Source organism: Meleagris gallopavo, chromosome 6 (assembly GCF_905368555.1).
Source record: "Meleagris gallopavo chromosome 6, MGAL_WU_HG_1.1, whole genome shotgun sequence".
Classification (NCBI taxonomy): Eukaryota; Metazoa; Chordata; class Aves; order Galliformes; family Phasianidae; genus Meleagris; species Meleagris gallopavo.
The window spans coordinates 1,806,852-1,827,624 of NC_139409.1; the positions used below are offsets into that span (position 1 = coordinate 1,806,852).

General features: G+C 41.5%; 1 protein-coding gene across 1 annotated transcript in view; it reads left to right on the forward strand.

Annotated features, from left to right (window-relative positions):
• Nucleotides 1-20,773, forward strand: part of LOC100303683 (vasoactive intestinal polypeptide receptor) — a gene marked incomplete at its 5' end in the record, with an annotated part of 63,314 nt that overhangs the window by 11,006 nt on the left and 31,535 nt on the right. Inside the window, 4 exon segments of the mRNA NM_001303178.1 lie at nt 6,465-6,572; nt 17,800-17,883; nt 17,885-17,898; nt 17,901-17,903. Coding sequence (NP_001290107.1) covers nt 6,465-6,572; nt 17,800-17,883; nt 17,885-17,898; nt 17,901-17,903 — 209 coding nt within the window.

Below are 20,773 nucleotides of genomic sequence, written 5' to 3' on the forward strand. Positions count from 1 at the left end.
AGAAGGGCTGAAAGATTTGATTTTTTTTTTCTTGTTTCTTAGTGGATGTTGTTGATGGAAAAACTCAGGATTTTCATGCTTAAAAATAATCCTTCAAAAATGCTCTGTAGTTATTTCTTTCATGCTGCTAAGAATGACTCAGTCTGGGGGCTTAAGGTGAGGTTTCTTTCACATGTCTTTGAGTCAAATTTCTGCAAACATTTAGGAAGAAAAACACCTTTTAACATTTCCTGTTGAGTTCCTGGACAGTTTCTATCGAAAGGCACTGCAGAAGTGCAAATCAATTCTTACAGCATGTAACAGTGTTCTCACTGACTCCAGCTTGTACACCGAGTCCAGAAAAATCAAACTGATCTCTCTATCTTTCCACACGTATGGAATTATAATTCAAGATAAAATTTTTCACTTAATCCTTAGTCTGGGGATCCTTTTTGTCTTCTGCAGTTGACCAAATCAACTTTCTGCCTAACTGGGAGTACAGATCCCTCACTGAGATAAGGTTGAAGGAGCACAAGTGTGCTACAGAGAGCAAAGCAGTGGTGAGAAGGAAATGCTACAGTGGTGGGGTTTTTCATGTTCTGTCAGGGCTGTGGTTTTCCCTTCAGCTTTGTGGTTTCTCAGTCACATCCTGCCTACATCTCTGGAGTGGCAGCAGCAGGCAAAAAATATCCAAATTGAATGCAAAGCCATGGAAAGCTGGAAGGGAAACTCTAAAGGGAAAGGTTTACTCCAGAACAGACTGTTAATGTTCATAAAAATAAAAACACAATGAGGTGGAGGTGGAGGAGGAAAGATGCCTAAAGGATGTGCTAATAATATTTATGTAAGATTCAAAAGGTTAAATTTTGCAGGGAGATGCAAGAGGGATTGCATGAAACTTAGAAGCCTCTAGTGAGGCTACACCTTGAGTACCTGTGCAAGGTTGGGCTCCTCACTACAAGACCAATTAGGGCAATTTCTTCTCCAAAAGAGTGGTCAGGCACTGGAATGGGCTGTCCTGTTGTGTCACTGTCTTTGGAGGTGCTGAAGAAACATTTAGATGTACTAAGGGATGGTGTTTAGTGCGGATAAATTGGTGGTGGGTGGATGATTGCATTGGATGGCCTTGGAGGTCCTCTCCAAACTTGGTGATTCTGTGGTTCTAAACAAAAAAGGTACAAGGGAGACATGATAGGAAACTGCTTCCATGCAAGAAGTAATTAAATAGGCTAGGACACTTCAGTTTGAAAAAGAGATGCTTGAGGAGGAATATAAAAGAGGATTTTATGGTTTTCCTCCCGAGGGAAAGGGAGATTGTGACTAGGTTATAAGTATTTCTGTATTCATAAAGGAACTAGGCAATTCCTTATGAAACCAGCAATGAGCAGGTTCAAAGCAAATTCAGAAAAGGATGTTCTTTCAGCAGACAATTCAGCTGTGCAATTCCTTAGCCCAGGAGGTTGTGAACGTGAAAAATTTCCATAGGCTTAAAAGCAAAATCAAATTGCAATTAATTTAAAAGATTTATGGAAGAAAAAGAATCTTTCTAGATTCTTATTATTGTTACGTAGCGCTTCTAAAATTTAAACTGAAAGTCATCCCTGATTCAGTAAGTGTGGGCTTGTTGGAGGCCGGGGCAGTGGTAGCAATAGTCCGAGGCTCGTGATGGGCTTTCCAGTTCTCTTGCATGACTGAATTCATGTTTCCCATCTAGAAGTGACACGTAGTTAGCAGATTATTGCAGAGACCATCGTTTGGGATTTGTTTTCTTCGGTCATGCAGAAAGTTAATGTCCATCTGGGACAAGAAAGTCAATGCAAAGGTGATTGGTTGTATGAGACCAAATAGGGCAAACGAGGAGAGAGCATCTAGGTATAACTTCTGCTCAGGCTGTCAGTGGAGAGCAAATATCTGCTGACAGCTAACTCACAGCCCTAACTTCTGGGAAGATGGAAAGTGCCTGGTGATACCGAAGTGGAGTGAAAAGAGTTTCTATTCAAAGCACACCAGGTTACCACTGAGATGGGACTGGGTGATACCTTGGCTTAGCCTAACCTTTGGCTTGCTGTTATCTGTATAGGTAGTGAAAGGAAAAAGAGCTCCCCAACGTTTGCCAGGCAACAAATGGGCATCTTCACATCTGAATGTGGATTTGGAGAGCAAAACTCTGGAGGATTTTTGGGAAGAAGAGACCACAAGTGATTGCAGTTGTTAGGAGGTGTTCAGTGTGAATGACAGATGTGCTGAAAGGCTTTTTCTCTGACTTGTGAGTTCACCTGAGTTAAGGCCATGCCTTGAAAGCAGCCTACTGCCATTAATTTAATTCCTCAGCCAAACCCAGCCATATCTCAGAGCCAAGACAGAGCTCTGGAGGTTCATCTGTATTCACGAGGGGAAGTTATACTCTGCTGCTTCCTAGATAAGCTTTAAAGGTATAATTTCTCTAAGCGTAGATATAGCTCAAATAAACGTTCTTTGAGCTCTAATCTGTGAGAGCTGCAAACTGCCATATATCTGCCATATATCAGTATGAATTGTCATGTTTTGTGATTATTAACCTTTTAAAGGGAGAGGAAATGAGGGCCTGAGCTTTGATCCACATTTAGCAGTGACAGTGGGAAAGATTATCACCACCTATAGCTGTGCTGGGTTGTCCTACACTGCTGCAGCATGGACTCTGTCAGCATCTCTGGCCACAGTTGTGGCAGTCAGGCCTGGCCTACCAAGAGCAAGAAGAACTGTATGGTGGACACCACCCCAACATCAGCTTCTATTATAGGAGGACCCCCCAAAGACCAGAGGGCTGTGGCTGCTACAACCAAGACGCTTGGCTTGCATAGAGGGAAGTCTAAAGTGTTGGATGTGAAAATCCAAGCTCTGGCACATTGCTGACAGCCTCCAGCTTGTTCCTTGACTGTACTCCTTGAGCAAAGCTTCAGGAGCCTGCTTCAAGGTGGAGAGAGCTGGCTGCTAGTAATTATGCTAATTGCATGGCTTATAGAGGAGGGTGAACAGTTAGAGCTGCTTATCTGAAGGAGGCTTAAAAGGCAGCTTCATTAGGGTTGTAAAGGAGCACTCCAGAAAAAGATCCCTGGCTCCAGAGAGCACTTCATGAGTTTTTAAAGCACTGGTGCCTTTTCCCTCCCATGGATACAGGTGACTGAGACCTTGGAAGAACAGTGCCATCTTGTATTGAAGCTGGAGTATGATTTTGAAGTATCTGGGCTGAAACCAGATCTTTCTTTTTCTTTTTTCTTCTGGAAAAATATTCTACTTCAAAGACTTCCAGTCTGGACTCCATCATAGCTCAGGAGAAGCGTGCAATTTGCCAAAGCAGCAGTAAGTGCTAAGGCACAAATATATGCCACTTGTCCTGCTAATGTAAAGGCTTCTGCAGAGGTCTCTCGTGTAGATATTAACCAAACTGCTGCTTTAACGATGAATTGTGACAAAATCTCTGTCCTGGGTGATAGGACTGTGCTCAAAATATGTGAAGCAGCTGAGGGCCCTGGGTTTGCTGGGCCCAGAGCAGAGGAGGCCATTGAGAGGCCTCATGGCGGATCTACAGCTCCTTGTAGCACTATAGCTCCTCATTATGGCCCTATTGCTCCTCATTATGGCCCTATCGCTCCTCATGATGGCCTGCAGCTCCTCACAGTGGATGGGTCTCATGCACAGGGTGCATCCATGGGTCATTGCTACCGTGGAAGAGGGCTGATAAATAAGTTTTCATCCTTCCTGTAGATATCCAGTGCAACTGAGAGAACGATATTTATAATTAATTAATGGAGAATCATTTAGTAATCACCAAGCATGATTTGGTCCCGCAAAACAAGCTGTTATCTTCCTTCCATCTATTAAAGCTAAGTGATGCCACAGGGAAGACAGGGATTTCCCTTCTCCAAGTCCTACTACTGCTGTTTCTACCTAGAAATAGTTTTCTCAAATATTGATCTGTCAGTGATATGACTGAATCATAGAATCAGTCTGAGATGGAAGGACCCTTAATGGCTGTCAGGTCCAACTTCCATTGCAATGAACAGGGACACCCACAGCTCAATCAGGTGCTCAGAGCCCCATCCCCTGATCTTGACTGTGTCCAGGGACGGGCATCCACTACCTCTCTGGACAACCTGTGTCAGTGCTTACCCTTATTGTAAAAAATTTCTTCCCTATATCCAGTTTTAATTTTCCCCCCTTTTACTTTGGAACTGTTTTCCCTTGTTCTATCACAGCAGACCATGCTTAAGAGTGTCCCCTTCTTTCTTACAGCCCCCATTTAGATACTGAATCTTCCCGCCAACGCCTTGACCCCAATAATTTGCCAGAGTATGACCTATAAGTTTTAGAGAAAGAAGACAACTTTCTCTAATGCTATTTCATTAAGGCTTCTGTGTCCTGGACAGGCACAGACTTTTCCCTGATGGTGATGGACTGACTGCAGGGCATGCAGTAATTGCTTGTGTTACCCAGTGCTAAGCATCTTGCAATTCTCAGATCTTTAGATTGTTACAATTCATTTAAAAAGTGAATGTCTATTCTTTCTGGTGTACATTTCAAATAAAATCATTATAAATTATTCAAATCATTTAGGCTTTGTTCTGCCTAAGACCTATGATGAGTGAATTGTATCTCACTAATCTTCAGGTGTCTCAAAATGAGACATTTAAACTCAGGTTATTCATTCAAGCCCTCTTCATTGGAGAGAAGAGGACACTTCCAAAGAATGATTTGTTGGCTCTTTAGATAACTATCCTACGGTGACATCTTTGCACAACTAACTACTACAGGCATAAAAGTAGGGATATGAACTCCACCTTTGAAACCTGGACCCTTCCAGGCAGCCATGCTAATTGCATCAGGCAGTAAGAAGCATTATGCTAAAAGAGCTAATAGGTGGGTAAGAGAGATCATTTCAGAGGCAATAATTATTAAAGGTCCATTCTGTGTCTTCACCTTATTTTAATCACAGGGAGCTTCTGTTATGAAAATACCTATGAGATTTCTTCATGCATTACAAGTGGCGGTGATGAATGCTATCACAGAAAAAAGACAAGGGTCAGAAAAATTCTCAAAGCGCGTAATTCAGAACATTTAGAAAGCTGTCTGATGCTAACACCTTGTATTTCATTATTATTTTGCATTATAACCTGTCCTGGGGTAATGGGTGCATGTTAATTTATTGATGGTGATGGAGGTGAAGATTGTAGAACATGAAAGGTCCTGTTTATTTATTTTCCAAGGGCAGAATACTTACTATCTTAATGTTATTGGAGCTGCTGGCTGTTTGGTAGCAGATAACTATGGTGATGGAAAAACTGAGCTTTGCAACTGATACCACAAATCAGAAAATTGAATTTTAATGAATGCTACAGAAGAGCGTGCATGTAGAAGATACTGCTGGTTATTCCGTACTTTAGGCTCTGATAAACTCACCCTAGGACTTTGTCTGAAAAGTTCGGTTTGCTCATGAAAGAATGAAGGAAAAGCTTGTGAAATAACTTTGAAAGAGAGCTGAGAGTTCTTTTTCCAGCTTCAAAGCATTTTTATGTGCTCCCTTTATTGATCTGAGACAGCAAGCTGCCTCGCTCTGAGCAGACTTGATGATGACACCAGCCTTTTTCTCAGCAGAAGGGCTAAAAGATGACTTAAAGGAGGAATTGCAGATCAGGCTATAATTACTAAGAAGTGTAGCTTGGCAGTGGTTTTCATAGTTTCCTTTACTTGCATGTGGAAAGTACTTTCTTCAGGCTTTCTTCTTCATATTCCAGTTTCTCTTGTTAGGCTGTTGACCTTAACAGCAACACTTAAGTCACATTTGGGGGAGCATTGCAATGTCATGGGATGTGATAAATAACCATGGAGCAGAGGTGCTAGAAAGAAGTGACTTTTAGGGAGGTGTGTTGACAACCCATCTATCCAACCCAGCCAGTAATCAAAGTGTCTGTCTCTGGAAAATTGAGGGGAAAAAAAAAATTAAAAATAAGGTTTTCAAGATTCTGATATGAACTTTAAAATACTTAATTTATTGAGGCAAAAACTCATCTGACAAATTGTTAATTCCTATCTGCAAATGTGTGTTGTCTTCAGTGCTAATTTTGCATTACTCAGTCCTGTGGTACATGTGTGATATCATTAAGGTATTTTGAGAAAGCAGAAATGAAAGGACAAAATCAGAACAGTGTATTACAGCTGTGCAGAAAGAGCATGCCTGCCTGTATTTTTACCCAAAAAGTATTCATTCTATTCAAAAAATCATGAAAAATGTTGAATTGCAATAAAATTATCAGGCTCTTCTCTAAAGTTAGCTCTGTTTGCTACACCTGCATTCGTAGCTCAGTTGGGGCTTCATGTCGTCTTCCTCTCCCCTACTAAAAGATGCTTCCACTGAGACTCAGTGCAGAGTTGCTCTCCTATGCTCCGTACAGCAGATACCAGGGAGTCACTCATGCTTGTTCTACCACCAGCTTTTCTCTTTCCCCCAGGTTGCAGAAGGCAGTGGGACAACATCACGTGCTGGCCTGAAGCGCAGGTGGGAGCGGTTGTGGTGAAGCCATGCCCAAAGTACTTCAGGTTCCTCACCACTTTTCTCGGTAAGAGCTCATCTTGATGAAATGTTTTTATGGCTTCGCTGCCTCTAGGATTTCATATTGTATCACAGGCTATAGTCACATTAAGAATCATAGTTTGTTAAGCTTGGAAAAAACCTCTGAGGTCGCCAAGTCCAACCTTGGCCCACCCCTTCCATGCCCACCAAGCACGTCCCTCAGTGCCACATCTCCACGATTCTGCAACACCTCCAGGGATGGTGACTCCACCACCTCCCTCGGCAGCCTGTGCTGAAGCATTACCACTCTGTCAGAGAATAAATTCTTCCTTATATCCAACCTGAACTTCCCCTGGTGCAACTTAAAGTCATTCCCTCTTGACCTATCACTGTTTACCTGGGAGAAGAGGTAGTTACTTGGGAAGAACACACTCAGTAGGTCTAAGGATTTACATGAGGTAAATAAGGTTTCCAAGCCATATATGGATGCCCAAACCATTAGATCATCCTCCCCATCTTCTTCCAGCACAGGGCACTGTGTCATAGGGGTGCAAAAGCAGCTCCTGTGAAATCCACTAATTGAGAGATTGTACAGCAAAAACTTAATCAACTTCTGTAATAGTATGTTTGTTGTTCAAAATGGACAGCTTAGCGCTGTGATTAATTAGGTCTCTGACATAAAATAAGCAAGCTGAAACTGTGTGTAATCAAGTTTTTTTCCACTGAAATGATTAATTTGACCAGTACCCAAGAAATTAACCTGACAAGAGAGGTTAATGGAGAAACCTGGGCAAGAGAGGTTAATGGAGAAAGCAGCATAATGCATAGGTTAGCATTTTCTGAAAAGCTTTAATTTAAACCTCAGATCTCCGGGGCAGTGCAGCAACAGGACTCTTTGTCTCTTTGTAGTCATTATTTACTATTTTTATTATAGTAGTCTGCAATCCTCCACAGAGAAAGAAGAATTTTGGCACTGGACATTATGCACCAAGCTGGTAAGCCTCCACTTTCACAGGCTTACAGTGCAAACACACGTGATGGGCTATGAATAGGAGTAAGGATACAATAATGTCTCTGTTTAGCAGAGCAGGACATGACACTGATTAACCAGCACATGCTGATTACATGACTTGCCCAAGACCACACCAAAATCCTGGGCAGAGTCAGTGGGGAAAACCAGAAGTCCTTGATTCTTATCCTAATGCTTTGACCTCCCTGAGAAGTTTATCTCATACTTCATTCCACCAGAGCAGATCGATGAGGAAAGCATGATGCGCATATCCATACATACGTATATAATACATGTGTTTATGGCATCTGAGTCTTCCAGTCACTGGAGAGTTAACTGGATTGGTCAATGATGGCTGAGACATGATTAAACTCATCATAAATCAGCTACTTAAAGAGACCAGATGAACACTATCATGAAAATACTTGTTTCTCCTCATTTTGTAAGGTGAAGCATGGAGACTTGCTTCATTGGAGAAAGGAGAACCCACATTTTTTATATCTGCTGTTTCTAATGCAGGTGTTTCTATATGAGATAGGATTCCATTCATATCATAGAATCACAGAATGTCCCAAGTTGGAAGGGACTTATAAGGGTCATCGAATCCAACCCCTCTATATAGGGACCTATCAAAAATCAAACTGTACGGCTGCAAGCAGCGTCCCAATGCTCAGTGAGCTCTGACAGCACAGGGCTGTGCTCAGTGTCCTGGGGGGCTGTGCCATGCCCACTATCCTCTAGGGCAGGATCTCTTCCTGACATCCAACCTGAACTTCCTCTGACCAGCACTTTAGTCATTGCCACCAACAGACTTCTGTATTTAGAAGCATGAACAGCTCTTTGGGCTCTAAGCTCACAGATAGGCACCTACTTTGTAGACACTGAAGGAGCCATTCAGTTTCCTAAACGTAAGCATCCAGTGCCATTTGAGATACCCTTAGGGAATGCAAGAAATCTGTGAGGTTGCTTCAATTGACACTAAGATACTGGTATTGAAGAAGATCGTTTCTAACATGGAATAGCGTTCATATTGTCTTTAGGGTCTTCCATATGACAGCCTGTCTCTGAGGATGTTTTACAGTGGTGAGGAGTAGGCTCAGTTGAGGTGATCTTTAGACACTAAGATGAATAGAATAGCATCTTAAAAAAGCCTCTTTTCATTTGCAATTGAATGACGGTGGAGTAGTGATGGCAGTAGGGATGAATTGCAGGGAGGTGGTGGAGTCATCGACCCTGGAGGGGGTTCAGGAAACATTTAGATGTTGTGTTGAGGGACATGATTTAGTGGGAACAGTTGGTGGTACGTGGATGGTTGGACTGGATGATCTTGGAGGTCTTTTCCAACCTTGGTGAGTCTATGATTCTATGATTCTATGATTTGTTTTGCACTTTGTACAATCGTATGCAAATGATGGAAAGCGGATATGAGGATAATTAAAGCGAGGGGAAGCTTGCCTCTTGTTCTGCAGTATTTCTTGCAAAATAATGTTATTAAAGTTTGTGAAACCATTCTTCCTTTGTACTAGTGAATATCACTGAATAACTTTCAAGGAAATCAATCATCTAGTAAATGTCTTACTCTTTGATCCCTTTGCAGGAGCATGAAAGCTTAGACCAAAGTTGTGAGCAATTACAGATTTCTGAATTTAGAGCAAGAAAAGAGAGAGAGTTTGGGAAACAAAGAGTTAATGTGATTTTCTTGCTTAGTGGAAAATATGCTCTTCAAATGACTAATATATCTCATGGTAAATAAAGGATAAAATATCTGACGGCATTTAGAAACCTTAAAATGCCTATCATAGTTCTGATGTCATTTGACATTAAATTTTTATGCTACTCACAAATCCAGAAGATTTTCATTACTTTATGACATTCGTCTGTACCATGTGAAGGAGATGGATGAAAATATTTTTGGCACCTTTCATTATTAAAGTGCACTGTTTGCTGTCTCTTTACCAGCATATTCTAGCTTCTTTTCAATACATAGAAGGTGACATTTGTAAGAGGGATTTGTGCCCTGCAAAAGCAAACTGTCCACGCTGAAGTTAGCAGTAAAAAAACTAGCACTGATGTTTTTTTTAAGACTTCAGCCATGATATGTTATGGGAATAACCAAGACCCACTCAATGAAAGTGAGAACCTCTTCTCCTCCAGTGCTCGAAATTTCCTTCTGCTCTTCTTTCCTCTCCTTCGTAAATGCATTTTATTTATTTATTTCCTTGCTCCACTTCCCACCATCATGCTGAAGAAGCTTACTGATTGCAGGGACTGCAGTTCATCATTAATTCTAGCATATTCTTGTATTTTCAAGCCATCTAGAAGTGGCATGCAGGTGGGTAGAACCTGCTTCTGGGGCCACCAAGTCACAGCAGTTGCCCTGAATTTGAGAAAGAACATGTGTTAGTAGAGATGGGGTTTCTGTCTTCAGCCTTACTCCTCTCTGTCTATGTGGATCAGGCAGTATCATCTCACTTCTTGTCAGCTGTATGAAAGGTCAATATTTAATCATGCCCAGTGTGGGGATTTTCTTCTGAAGCCAACAGAGACACATCCCATCTATCCCAGAGGTGATTCTCAGTGGTTTGAGTCAACCTTTAATTTTCTCACTGCTCTATGAAGTAATTGAGAGTTGACACTTAGGATGTCAGCTGCAGATGGGCCAAATCTGCCCATCCACAGACATTAGGTAAAGTTCTCATATTTATCTGAATGATTTGTGTGGTTAATATCATTGCAAGATTTATGCCAATATTGACTTATATTAAAAAACTGTATGACTGGAATTGTTCAGTCTGGAGAAGAGGAGGCTCAGGGGAAAACTTATCATTCTCTACAACTGCCTGAAAGGAGATTGTGGTGAGGTGGGGGTCGGCCTCTACTCCTGTGTAACAGCAACAGGACAAGAAGGAATGGCCTCAAGTTGCACCAGCAGAGGTTCAGGTTGGATAGTTAGAACAACTTCTTCACTAAAAGAGTGGTCAGGTGTTGGAATGGGCTGCCCAGGGGGATGGTGGAATCACCATCCCTGGAGGTGTTCAAGAAACATGAAGGTATGGCACTAAGGAACATGGTTTAGTGGGCAACATTGGTGTTAAGTGGACAGTTGGACTGGATGATCTTAGAGGTCTTTTCCAACTGTAATGATTCTATAATTCTGTGATTCTATTTTATGAAATTCTTTGGGTTTACAATCTCTTAATCTTAAGTTTATAACAGCATTATAATTCAGAATCTGACCCAAAATCCCTTTTCTGCATAAGTAGAGCCCCAAGACTTATCTGAAGAATTATGGATCTTATTATGTTACAGTGATGTAACATCCATCATGAAGATTAAGTCTTCATTTGGTTTTAGATCTTCACTCTATCATTTTAAATTTACACATTCATAATCTTATGTCAGATCATTTTTTCTTTTGAATTTAAAACACATCATTCTCTCTGTGGCATATTTCAATTCAGCAAATACCAATCAAGAACTTCTGTGTTATCTTTTGTCATTCTGTTTTTCTGATATGGTGCCCAAAGTTATTTTAATGCTGTTTGACCCTAGGTACCTCTTGCGTGCATTAAACAAGACATGGTTAATATCATTCCTGGCCTCTGACTGATGGCCCATTAATAAATTTATTATGTTGAGCAGCAGTCTTTTTGATTCATTTGCAGAGAGCTTTGGAAACGGGCACCCTTTCTCCATACCTCTGCTTTGAAAGACATTGACTGATCCCTTGTAGCGTTATTTCAGTTCATTAGAGCAGAGGCAATCAAGTCAAATCCATTGGATGTCTGTCATCTCCTGTTAAGATGCAAGTCTTAATGGTGCAGTATCCAACTATCAGCGGACAGTTCTGGCAATCCTGTGCAATTGCACAGAGAAAAGAGAAGAGCTCCCCATGAAATAACATGAGAATGAGCCACCTGCAGGTATTGAAGCAAGTGGTTAAACACACTACTGCAGGTAGCTCCATTGATGTCACCTGCAAGCTTGCAGAGTCCTCACATGCCCTGAAGGGAATCCTTCAAAGCACCTGAATCCCTGTTGGCTTGGAGTGAGTCTTGGGGCAGAGTATAGCAATGTCCTGGGGCAGTCAATGGAAATTTGTAGGTGGGATATGAATACACACCAAGGGATTTGTTATAAGTATAGAGCAGAGAGTCCTTCCACCTAACTGTAGGCACTTTATGGTTAAGTATCCAAGCTAAACTCCTTTCTAATTTCTCCCTCAAGCCAATGAGAAAGAGAGGCACTTGCAGGGCATGGGTTATCCTGTAACGTGCCTTAAAAAGGCATGACCTTTGGAGGTGTGATATGGCCTCTGTGGGAACCTGAGTGTCTGCTATAGACCAGAGTCCCTGTGTTTCCATGGCAAAAGCTAAGTGAGATGAACCCCAATCTTTTGCTCATGCAAAGTAGATCTATAATGAGTAGGTGAAAAGGTGAAAACAAGCAAAAATACAGAATTGTGCTCATTTCCCCAGCCTCTAAAAGTGATTTTCATTAAGTTGAAAACCATTTTGATTTCCCTCTCTTGAACCAGCATTCTTTTCCTCAGTTTCTTTCCTCCTTTTCTCTACCTTGCTTTTGAAACAGAACAAAATGGAGAGAGGGATGAGCAGATGATAGATGAGCAGAAGACATTACCACTGTTATTGAGAACCCAAAAGTCAATCTGAACCACTATTTATTTACTACAGCTTTCATTTACAGGGAAAGAGCCATTGAGTATATCTGTTATGCAGGTTTGTTTCACTGAGCCTTTTCAGATACCTAGCATCCTCAGTTCAAATGTGTCTTAGAATCATAGAATCTTTAAGGTTGGAAGATAGCTGATATCATCTAGTCCAGCCATCAACCCATCACCACCATACCACTAAACCATGTCCCACAGTGCCCCATCTCCATTTTTCTTGAACACCTCCAGAAATAGAGACTCTACCACAGCCCTGGGCAGCCTGTTTCAGCCTGTCTTCCTATCACAAAGACAAAATTGCCAGGAAACTTTCTCATTTACACAGAATGGGCCAGATATTTGCACAGTCCACCCTGGAAATCATGGGACAGGGGACAAGACAGCCAACACTCTTGCTCCTATACTGACCATGGCAGCCTCCAAGCACTCTTTAACATCCATTTTGCTCATTTGTCCGAAGAACAGAAGTCCCAGCTCAGAAATCACTGCTGGATTACTCAGTTTCCGTAGATCAGTGGTGATCTTTTTCTCTGCATTAAAGAATGCACCGCTCTGTGTTAGCAAGCTCCAGCAATGTGCACTGGTGTAACTGACTGAAGAAACAGGTGGCTATCTGGATGTATGGCTTATTTATGGCTTAGTTTTGCTCCAGCCCTTTGAGATTTGTTTACAGCTGGGGTGTCATGACACATTTGCACTGCTCCTTTGAAGGTCTGGCACTCAGAAGTACACCCAATGATATTGTGTTGTGAGATCCTCACTCTGAAAGCCTGCTGTCAGCTGATGCCTCGTGGGGTTAATACCACCATTTATAGCAAAACTGTGCATTTAATTCTTGTAAATATTACCTGCTATACTAATAGTTGCGATGTATAAAGATCTAATGAGAAATTTGTCCTAGAGATTGACAGCTCTGCTTTCATTGTGAGAAAACAGGGTTTGCAAAAAGTGCCTCATAAGGGGAATACGTGGTGTTAAAAAGGGAGGAATTACCTGTACTTATTAAGGATCAGGATCTTTGCGGTGAGAAATGTCACGTGCAGGAAAGGGAGAGGAAGAGAAAGGAAAATGGGAGATCTCCCAGAATCAAGGATGTAGGGCAAAGCAGTGTGGAAGTGAGAACCACAGACCAAACGATGTGAATAAGAGCAAAAGGAGAGAAAGAGAAGAAAATTGAAGGCAGCAATTGTCATACGATGTGTTGATACCATGCCACAATTTGTTTTATACTGTGCTGGCAGAAATCGTACTGAAAGAATGATCTTACAAGGTCAGGACTGGGGCAGATAAAGCAAGTTTGGGAAATATCTTAACTGTGCCTTACCACTTAAGCTTCTCCCAGATCCAGCCACATCTGTATCCAATTAAGAACAAGCTGCAGCTCTGTCTGGAAGTCTCAGGTGTTTCCCCGTAATGGTAGGACAGATCAATAATAAAAATGGAACTGCATATGTTTGGGGGAGCTCAGCGGCATCTCAAGAATAGTAAATAAGAGCTGCTATTGCTATAATAGCTCCTGCTTGAAAAAATCGATTTCTGACCATGGAATACAGCGACAGAGAAACAGGACAGATTGCTGCATGGAGTTGACCTTCCCCTCTCTTTTAGAAGCTATTACAGGTGTGGGCAAGAGAAACAAGAGGGAGAACATCCCTTAGCAATGGCTGGCCTCAGATCTCTTTGTATGGATTTAGGCTTCCAATTAAAAGCCAATAAATGTGCTCTGCCATTAAGGCCAAAGAGGTAGAATCTCACCCATGTCACAAACTTTCAGATGTATTTCTGAGACTGAAGAGTGTGTTTGAAACAGATGGGAGGTAAAAATAAAAACTTTTTGAGAGTTGGATATGTGCAACAAATTGCTTGGAATCTCTTTGTATTTATTTGGTTCACCTGTTCAGTGTGTAACTCCTACACAGATCAAACAGCCTTTGTTTGAAGAAAATATTCTGTTTCCATCTCAACTTCACTGACTCCTCCTGCCACAAATATATTTTGTAGTTCCTCTATCAGGATACCCATCTTTACTGGTGGGTATCACTCAATCTGAGAAGTTGTTTAGATTCATGTCTCTTCATGTCACTCTCAAATACATTTATACATCAGGAAATTGAATTAAAGTTTTACTTGCCTGTGTTCTTGTCCAAGAAAGTCTGTCCCAATTAATGAATTGTGTTCAGTGTTTTGCTGTAGAAGATCATCTCTTTTTCATGAGGAATGGCAGTGAAGATGAACATTCACTGCAGAGCTTGGGTTAGACACCCTGTATAGGGCTTTGAGGATCCTGGAGACAGGAGGAGGCCTTGCAGTTGTCCCACTGTTCTGCTTTTGTGGGCATCAGAGGGAGCATCAGAAAAGCCAGAAGATTTCATGGAAGGTGAAGCTGGTGATGCTGGGTGGACTTAGATCTGAAGGAGAATTCCATCATTGGAGCAGTGCATGATTAAAGGGTGGGTGGAAACTAGCTGGATTTAAGCACTTCAGACTAGAGAAATACAGGCTCAAAAGGTGTAGGTCAGGATATTGTGGAGAAAGTAGGTGGGGAATGCGCTGTTATTTTGCTTCTTTTGGGAATCTATCCCCTCCTACCTCTCAGGAAGCCTTGAGGGAAGGTCATCACCGTGATCCCTTTGAAAACTCTTCTTTAAACTTCTTTCTCATGATAACTGGATAGGTTGGATGTTAGGAATAATTTCTAGTCTGAAAGATTGGTCAGGAGCTGGAATAGGCTGCCAGGGAGCTGGTGGAATCACCGTCCCTGGAGGTGTTCAATAAATGTTCAGATGTTGTACTGAGGAACATGGTTTAGTGAGAACTATTGGTGATAGGTGGATGGCTGGACTGGATGATCTTGGAGGTCTTTTCCAACCTTGGTTGTTCTATGATTCTATGGTATGATTCTATGAATTGCAGAGAGAAAAGGCAGCACCCAGCAAAGGACTCCTGTTACAGGCAAGGCTCTCATGCGTAAGTGATGTTCTAAAGTAAAGTACTTCATTAGCGCATCGTTCCGGGGAGAATTACCTATAGTAAATAGGAAACTGTTCTGGAAAATAGCCTAAAAATCTCTTGGTGCTTTGAACTCATGCCTTCCTATTGGCAGAAGGGCAGTCCTTATTACTAAACCATACTGTTGGTGGAAAAACTGCAACCTAGGGAGAACGCATGAACTGCAGTTTCACTGGGGCTCTGTGACAAAGCTGAGCTTTGGGCTTGTAGCATAGAAACCTTTTTTCAATTAGTTTGCTGTTGGTTCATTAGGTAAATCTCAGAGTAAGAGCTAAACTTTTCCAAGCTTTATCATAGAATCATAGAATCACCAAGGTTGGAAAAGACCTTCAAGATCATCTAGTCCATATTTCCCCACTAAACCATGTCCCTTAGTGCAATATCTGTGTATTTCTTGAGCTCCTCCAGGGATGGTGTCTGCACCACTCCCTGGGCAGCCATTCCAGCAACTGACCACAGTTTCAGAGAAGAAATTATTCCTAATATCCAACATTTATGTTCATCTTCAGTATAGGAAGTGATCATCCTCATTTCACATAGTGATTAGAAATATTTGCTATGTCATTTGAGCCAAGATTTTAGTGTGGTAAAATCTCTATCTTCTAACCTTGCATTTTTGCACCTCCCAGCCATCTAGCACGGAATCTGAGAACTATGAACATTTGTTTTATCAGATTTGTTGCGTTCCAGTCTTGCATCAAACAGTGATATGAGCAGCAAAGAGTGGTAGAAGACTTATCAGTGAAATTCCCTAAAGTCAGGAAGTTGGCTGATTGATTGGTTAGCTGGTTGGTTTTTCGTTGCCATGAGGATATACCATTTAGTTCCCCTCTACCATCGGTTGAAGCATTAAGACAGCTTTGAAAACTGTTGTGAGCAGTGAGAAGAACAGCGAAAGAGTCAAACAGTTAAGGGGAAGTACGCTTTCAAACTAGAAACACAAGAAATATGAGGAAATGAATTAAGCTGAAGCTGGCCCTCTTAGCTTGCTGACAATGAGAAGCTAAGATAAAAACCACCATGAAAACCAAAGGCATCCCCAATCAGAAGGGAGGAGTCATGAGCAGGAAATAAGAAGCAGAAAAAGAGCAAATAATGGGATCCATTGTAAAGAAGAAGAAATAACAGAAATTACATAACACCTTAGAAAATAAACAACAAAACCTGAACAGTCGTGTCCTTGATTTGTTTGCACACGATCTCTCGTGATCTTGATGTGAATCCAGGTAAATAAAAAATGAATGCAAACAGTGACCATGCATAAAAGCCAGGGGAACAGCAGCCCTCCAAACTGTGCTGCAGGTAGCTGCTTCTGGAGCAGTATTTAACTACTTTCTGCTTTTGATAGAAAACAAAGGTAGCAAAGCCTTCATGGTGTACAGGCTGATTGTAAGGATGAATTACATGCACAAGTTTTAGGGTCAAAGCCCACCTATGAAGTATTCAAGAACTGAATGAAGTCAGGGGATAGGCTGCTGCTGCTGTCAGAGTGAGACAGGTCTATAGTAAGGAAGATGTTCAGATGATTCAATAGGCAGAAATTTCTGGAGGTGATGCTTGGATGTTTTCATGACTCATGGCTGCAGAACTGATTTTCTCCTGTTTGCAGTAGTTTTATTATTCCCATGTGCAAAGATCCCCATTTCTGGAAATGTCTGCATAGCTTTTGAGTTGCACTGATGTAATTCTTCATCTAAGAAGTCGTAAGCAAGTTTTGACTGTTTACCGTTTGCTTCTTCTGGTTTATTGTACCAGCTTTCCAGTTAGGGATGGAGGGCAGTTTTATGTGACAAATGACACCCAAGGAATGCCAACCAGCCAACAAGTACGATTTTGGAAGTTGACTGCACAGTGTGTGATTCACATGAGATGGACTAAGAATGGTTTGGTCATCAGAGGAGGTGCAATTTACTTTTTGGTGGATCGATTCTTTGTTGAGGAACATCTGCCTTGTGTACGTGTTAAAGCAGGCAACACATTTTGTCACTGGCTCTTCCTTGTATCCAAATTTTGAAGCATTTCATCGTCAAACAAGAATACAGTAGATTTCCTGGGAATCACATTTGAATAAAGCTCAGGGCTTGTCTTGTGGGCAAAGTCTGGGCTTTGAGGATTGCGTTCAGTTCCCAGCTCTCCCACTTTGTTGCACAGCAAGGAAGTGACCACTTGGCTTCTCACAAGCAAAGTGAAAGATTTAAACACTTTGCTGGTTAGGTGAAAAAAAAAATTCCAGGAATGGAGACAGTAATGTTCTCAAACAATATCCTTGCATTGCCCACAACTGAGGAACCAAGTCCAAGCTGAATTATGTTACCACTGTAAGAGTGTTTTGTGGACGTCTCAGTTTAAAATCTGCTTATTTTCTGCAGACTGAATTTATGACCCAGTTGGTCCTTCTTGTTTGCATTGTGTAAGATGAGTACTTTTTAACAGAGGAAAATTATAAGACTTACTGCACGTGTTACAAGAAATGTGCTCTGGTATTTGAATTAACAAAAGGCAAACGTTTGTTTAAGAGCGTGCCCAGTGTGTCTTGTTTTAATCTTCTGTTTCTTTTTCTTCCAGGAAATGTGAGCAGGAATTGCACAAGTCAGGGCTGGACAGATGTGTACCCTGCACCGTATGCCGTCGCTTGTGGATACGATTCCAACAGCACACCAGGGGAAGAGGTCTGTAAACCCAGATGGATGGGTGGATGTCATGATTTACCCGGGATACATAGCAGAGCCACACCACCTTCTGATCCTCTACTTTTTCATTCCTACTTTAATTCCTTGAAAAGGAGGGATCTTCCTGGGAAGTGCCTCGCCAAAGAGCCAATCTTCCCTTTGAATTCCTGCAGAGTGGCAGGATCTCAGCACCTGAGATCAGACCGGTACCTCTATTAAGGGGAAATGATTTCAAACCAAAAGATTTCCACTGGATATAAGGAAAATGTTGTATATGAAAGGGTGGTGAGGCATAGGTTGCCCAGAGAGGCAGTGGTGCCCCATCCCTGGAGACACTCGAGGTCAGGGAACGGAGCTCTGGGCACTGATGGTGCTGTGGGTGTCCCTGTGCATTGCAGTGAGTGGAACCTGATGGCCTTGGAAGGTCCCTTCCAACTGAAAGGATTCTATGATTCTATGATAGCTCTCCCATATTCAACAAGAAAAAGCTCATGCTAGAAAAAAAAATCTCATGCTCTTTTTCTGCAATCATATATTGATGTTAAACTATGCCCATGATGGGGCTTTTTGATTTGTTTTTCTGTTTTTGTCTTTGTTTGTTGTTGTTGTTGCTTTTTCTACTGTATGGCAGAAATCAGGGTGGTGAACACTGCATGGTAATAATAAGTAAATGTCTATGATGAGGGGTCTTTGTGTACGGTCACCCGTTACAAAGGCACACAAATTGTTAACAGAAAATCTGAGCTGAACTTAACCAGCCTTAATAGTAATACGATACAGAAAATAGCAAAGGGAAGGTTACACACTCAACAAAAAAAGAGAGATGTACCAAAGAGAGAGCCTTCAAGGTCAGCCACCACTTCATATCCCACGTATCCTGTTCCTAACATTGAGTTGAGTGGCACTGATTGCACATTTTAAGAGCCATCATTACAGGTCTGCTTGGAAAGGCCCTCCCCCAAGAGCTCCAGTTTATTTTCCATCTGCAAAGGGATTTGGGAATTCCTGGGATGTGGTTTGGTGACCCAATGAATTACAGCACTGCCAGAACGCCATGTTACCTCAAGAGCATATATTGTGTTCTTCTAATTCTTTCTTAATTATTTTCTCTTGATTTCCACGGTTTTGTCATGCTGTTTAAAGCTAATTTGTGTGAAAGGTGGCAGAGGGGGGTGAACATGCAGTACAAGTCTGTGAAGAAGAATGGATTGTTGTTGAATTGGCTGTCAGTCTAGGGAGGAGGAAGTAAAAGGAATAGAAAAAAAAAGAACAGCAGGCTCTATGGGATGTGATTGATCATCATCCATGCCTAAAATGCTTCATGAGCTTAAAACCTATACCACTTATACCAGAAACTGCAAGAAAATATGAGAAACAAATAAAGAGTGTGTGTAAAAATTTATTTGTGAATTCTGGCAGTCCTTAGGAAGCAGACATAGGCACCAAAATATTGTGCTGATGATCTCTGCAATGTTAATGATTCCCTCTCCAGACTGACTCTGAAAAACTGCATATTAGGAAATGGGGGGTTGTTTTTCTGTTCCATTATCAGATGTGATGCACAGCTTCCCCATCATCTGGTCAGAGAGAAGCCACCCAAACATCCCTGTAGGCTCTATGTGAAGGCAATAAAAACATACTAACCCCACGTTTCTTGCCAAAGAAAGAGAATCTGCATTTCTGAGGAAGAACTCAGATGACTTCAGCACATGTGATGCTATCCCAAATCAAGCCTATGTGCAGGGCTACTGGAAGACTTAGTATCAATGTTCCTGTTCCTTTGCACTTATGAAGGTGAATATTTCACATCCTAATTCAATTTACCAAGAGTCAAACATAGAGGCTACTGTTCAGAAGGGAAGGAAGCTAGTTCTCATGTAAGCTTAGTTTAGCATCCCTGCATGCTCTGCAGGTGGGTGAGGCATGGGTACATGTGGCAGACTCCATCACTGTATCAGGTAGATCCAATGACCTAACGCCCTTACTATGAATTATGACCCAAATTTCTTAGTGATGTAGATTCACTTAACAAGCCTATAAGGACACTCTGCTTTTATCCATCTCTGAGATCCATGGTCCAAGAAGCAAAGCAGACATGACCAGTCTAACCCCAGCACTCTGAAATATCTGTGTTAACACCCCTCCAAACTGGCTTGTGTAAATGCTAGAGGATTACCTTGCATCACAGCTTCGCTGGTCCTGGAAAGCACCTAGTGCTTGTCAAGGCCTATGAAAATAACCTGTAGAAATGTCAGTCCTTACTGTTAGTCAAGAGTGTTTTCCCAAATAAGGTTCGTTGGATTATCCATCAGTATGGTTTTTTGTGGCTTTGTTTGTTTTATTTAACAGAAAGTGGTGGCAAGGAAGGTAGAAAAGGATCAATCAAGGGCTAGGAAAATTAGATTTTATCTGGGAAAACACTCTTTACTGAGTAAGATTCTTGTTAAAAAATCTTAAATTAGTAAAAAAAAAACACAAACAGTGATAAAACAAATGTTTGAAAACAAACTTTTCTTTTTCAGCTGAAAATCGAAATATACTAATTTAGAGTGTTGCTGGAAAGCCTTAGGAGAACTAAAAATCTTGCTGCTGTGTTTCCTCGTTTTATTTATACCAGGATTCACTGTTGGATTTAAATTCTGTGGTGCTCCATGCCCAGAGAATCCCTCTGTGTGCAGACAAAGAGAAAAGCTATGGACTAATTTGCAAATTAAAATATATTTCTGTGCACTCAGTGAGAACATCTTAAGTTGGTTTGTTTTTTTCTTAGTAAAACACAATGTTTCGCTTCCACAAAAGCAAACCCAGACCAGTTCTGTCCCTAAAATTCCCTTCGTGTAACGAGGCTCATCGTACTCAGAGTACTCAGA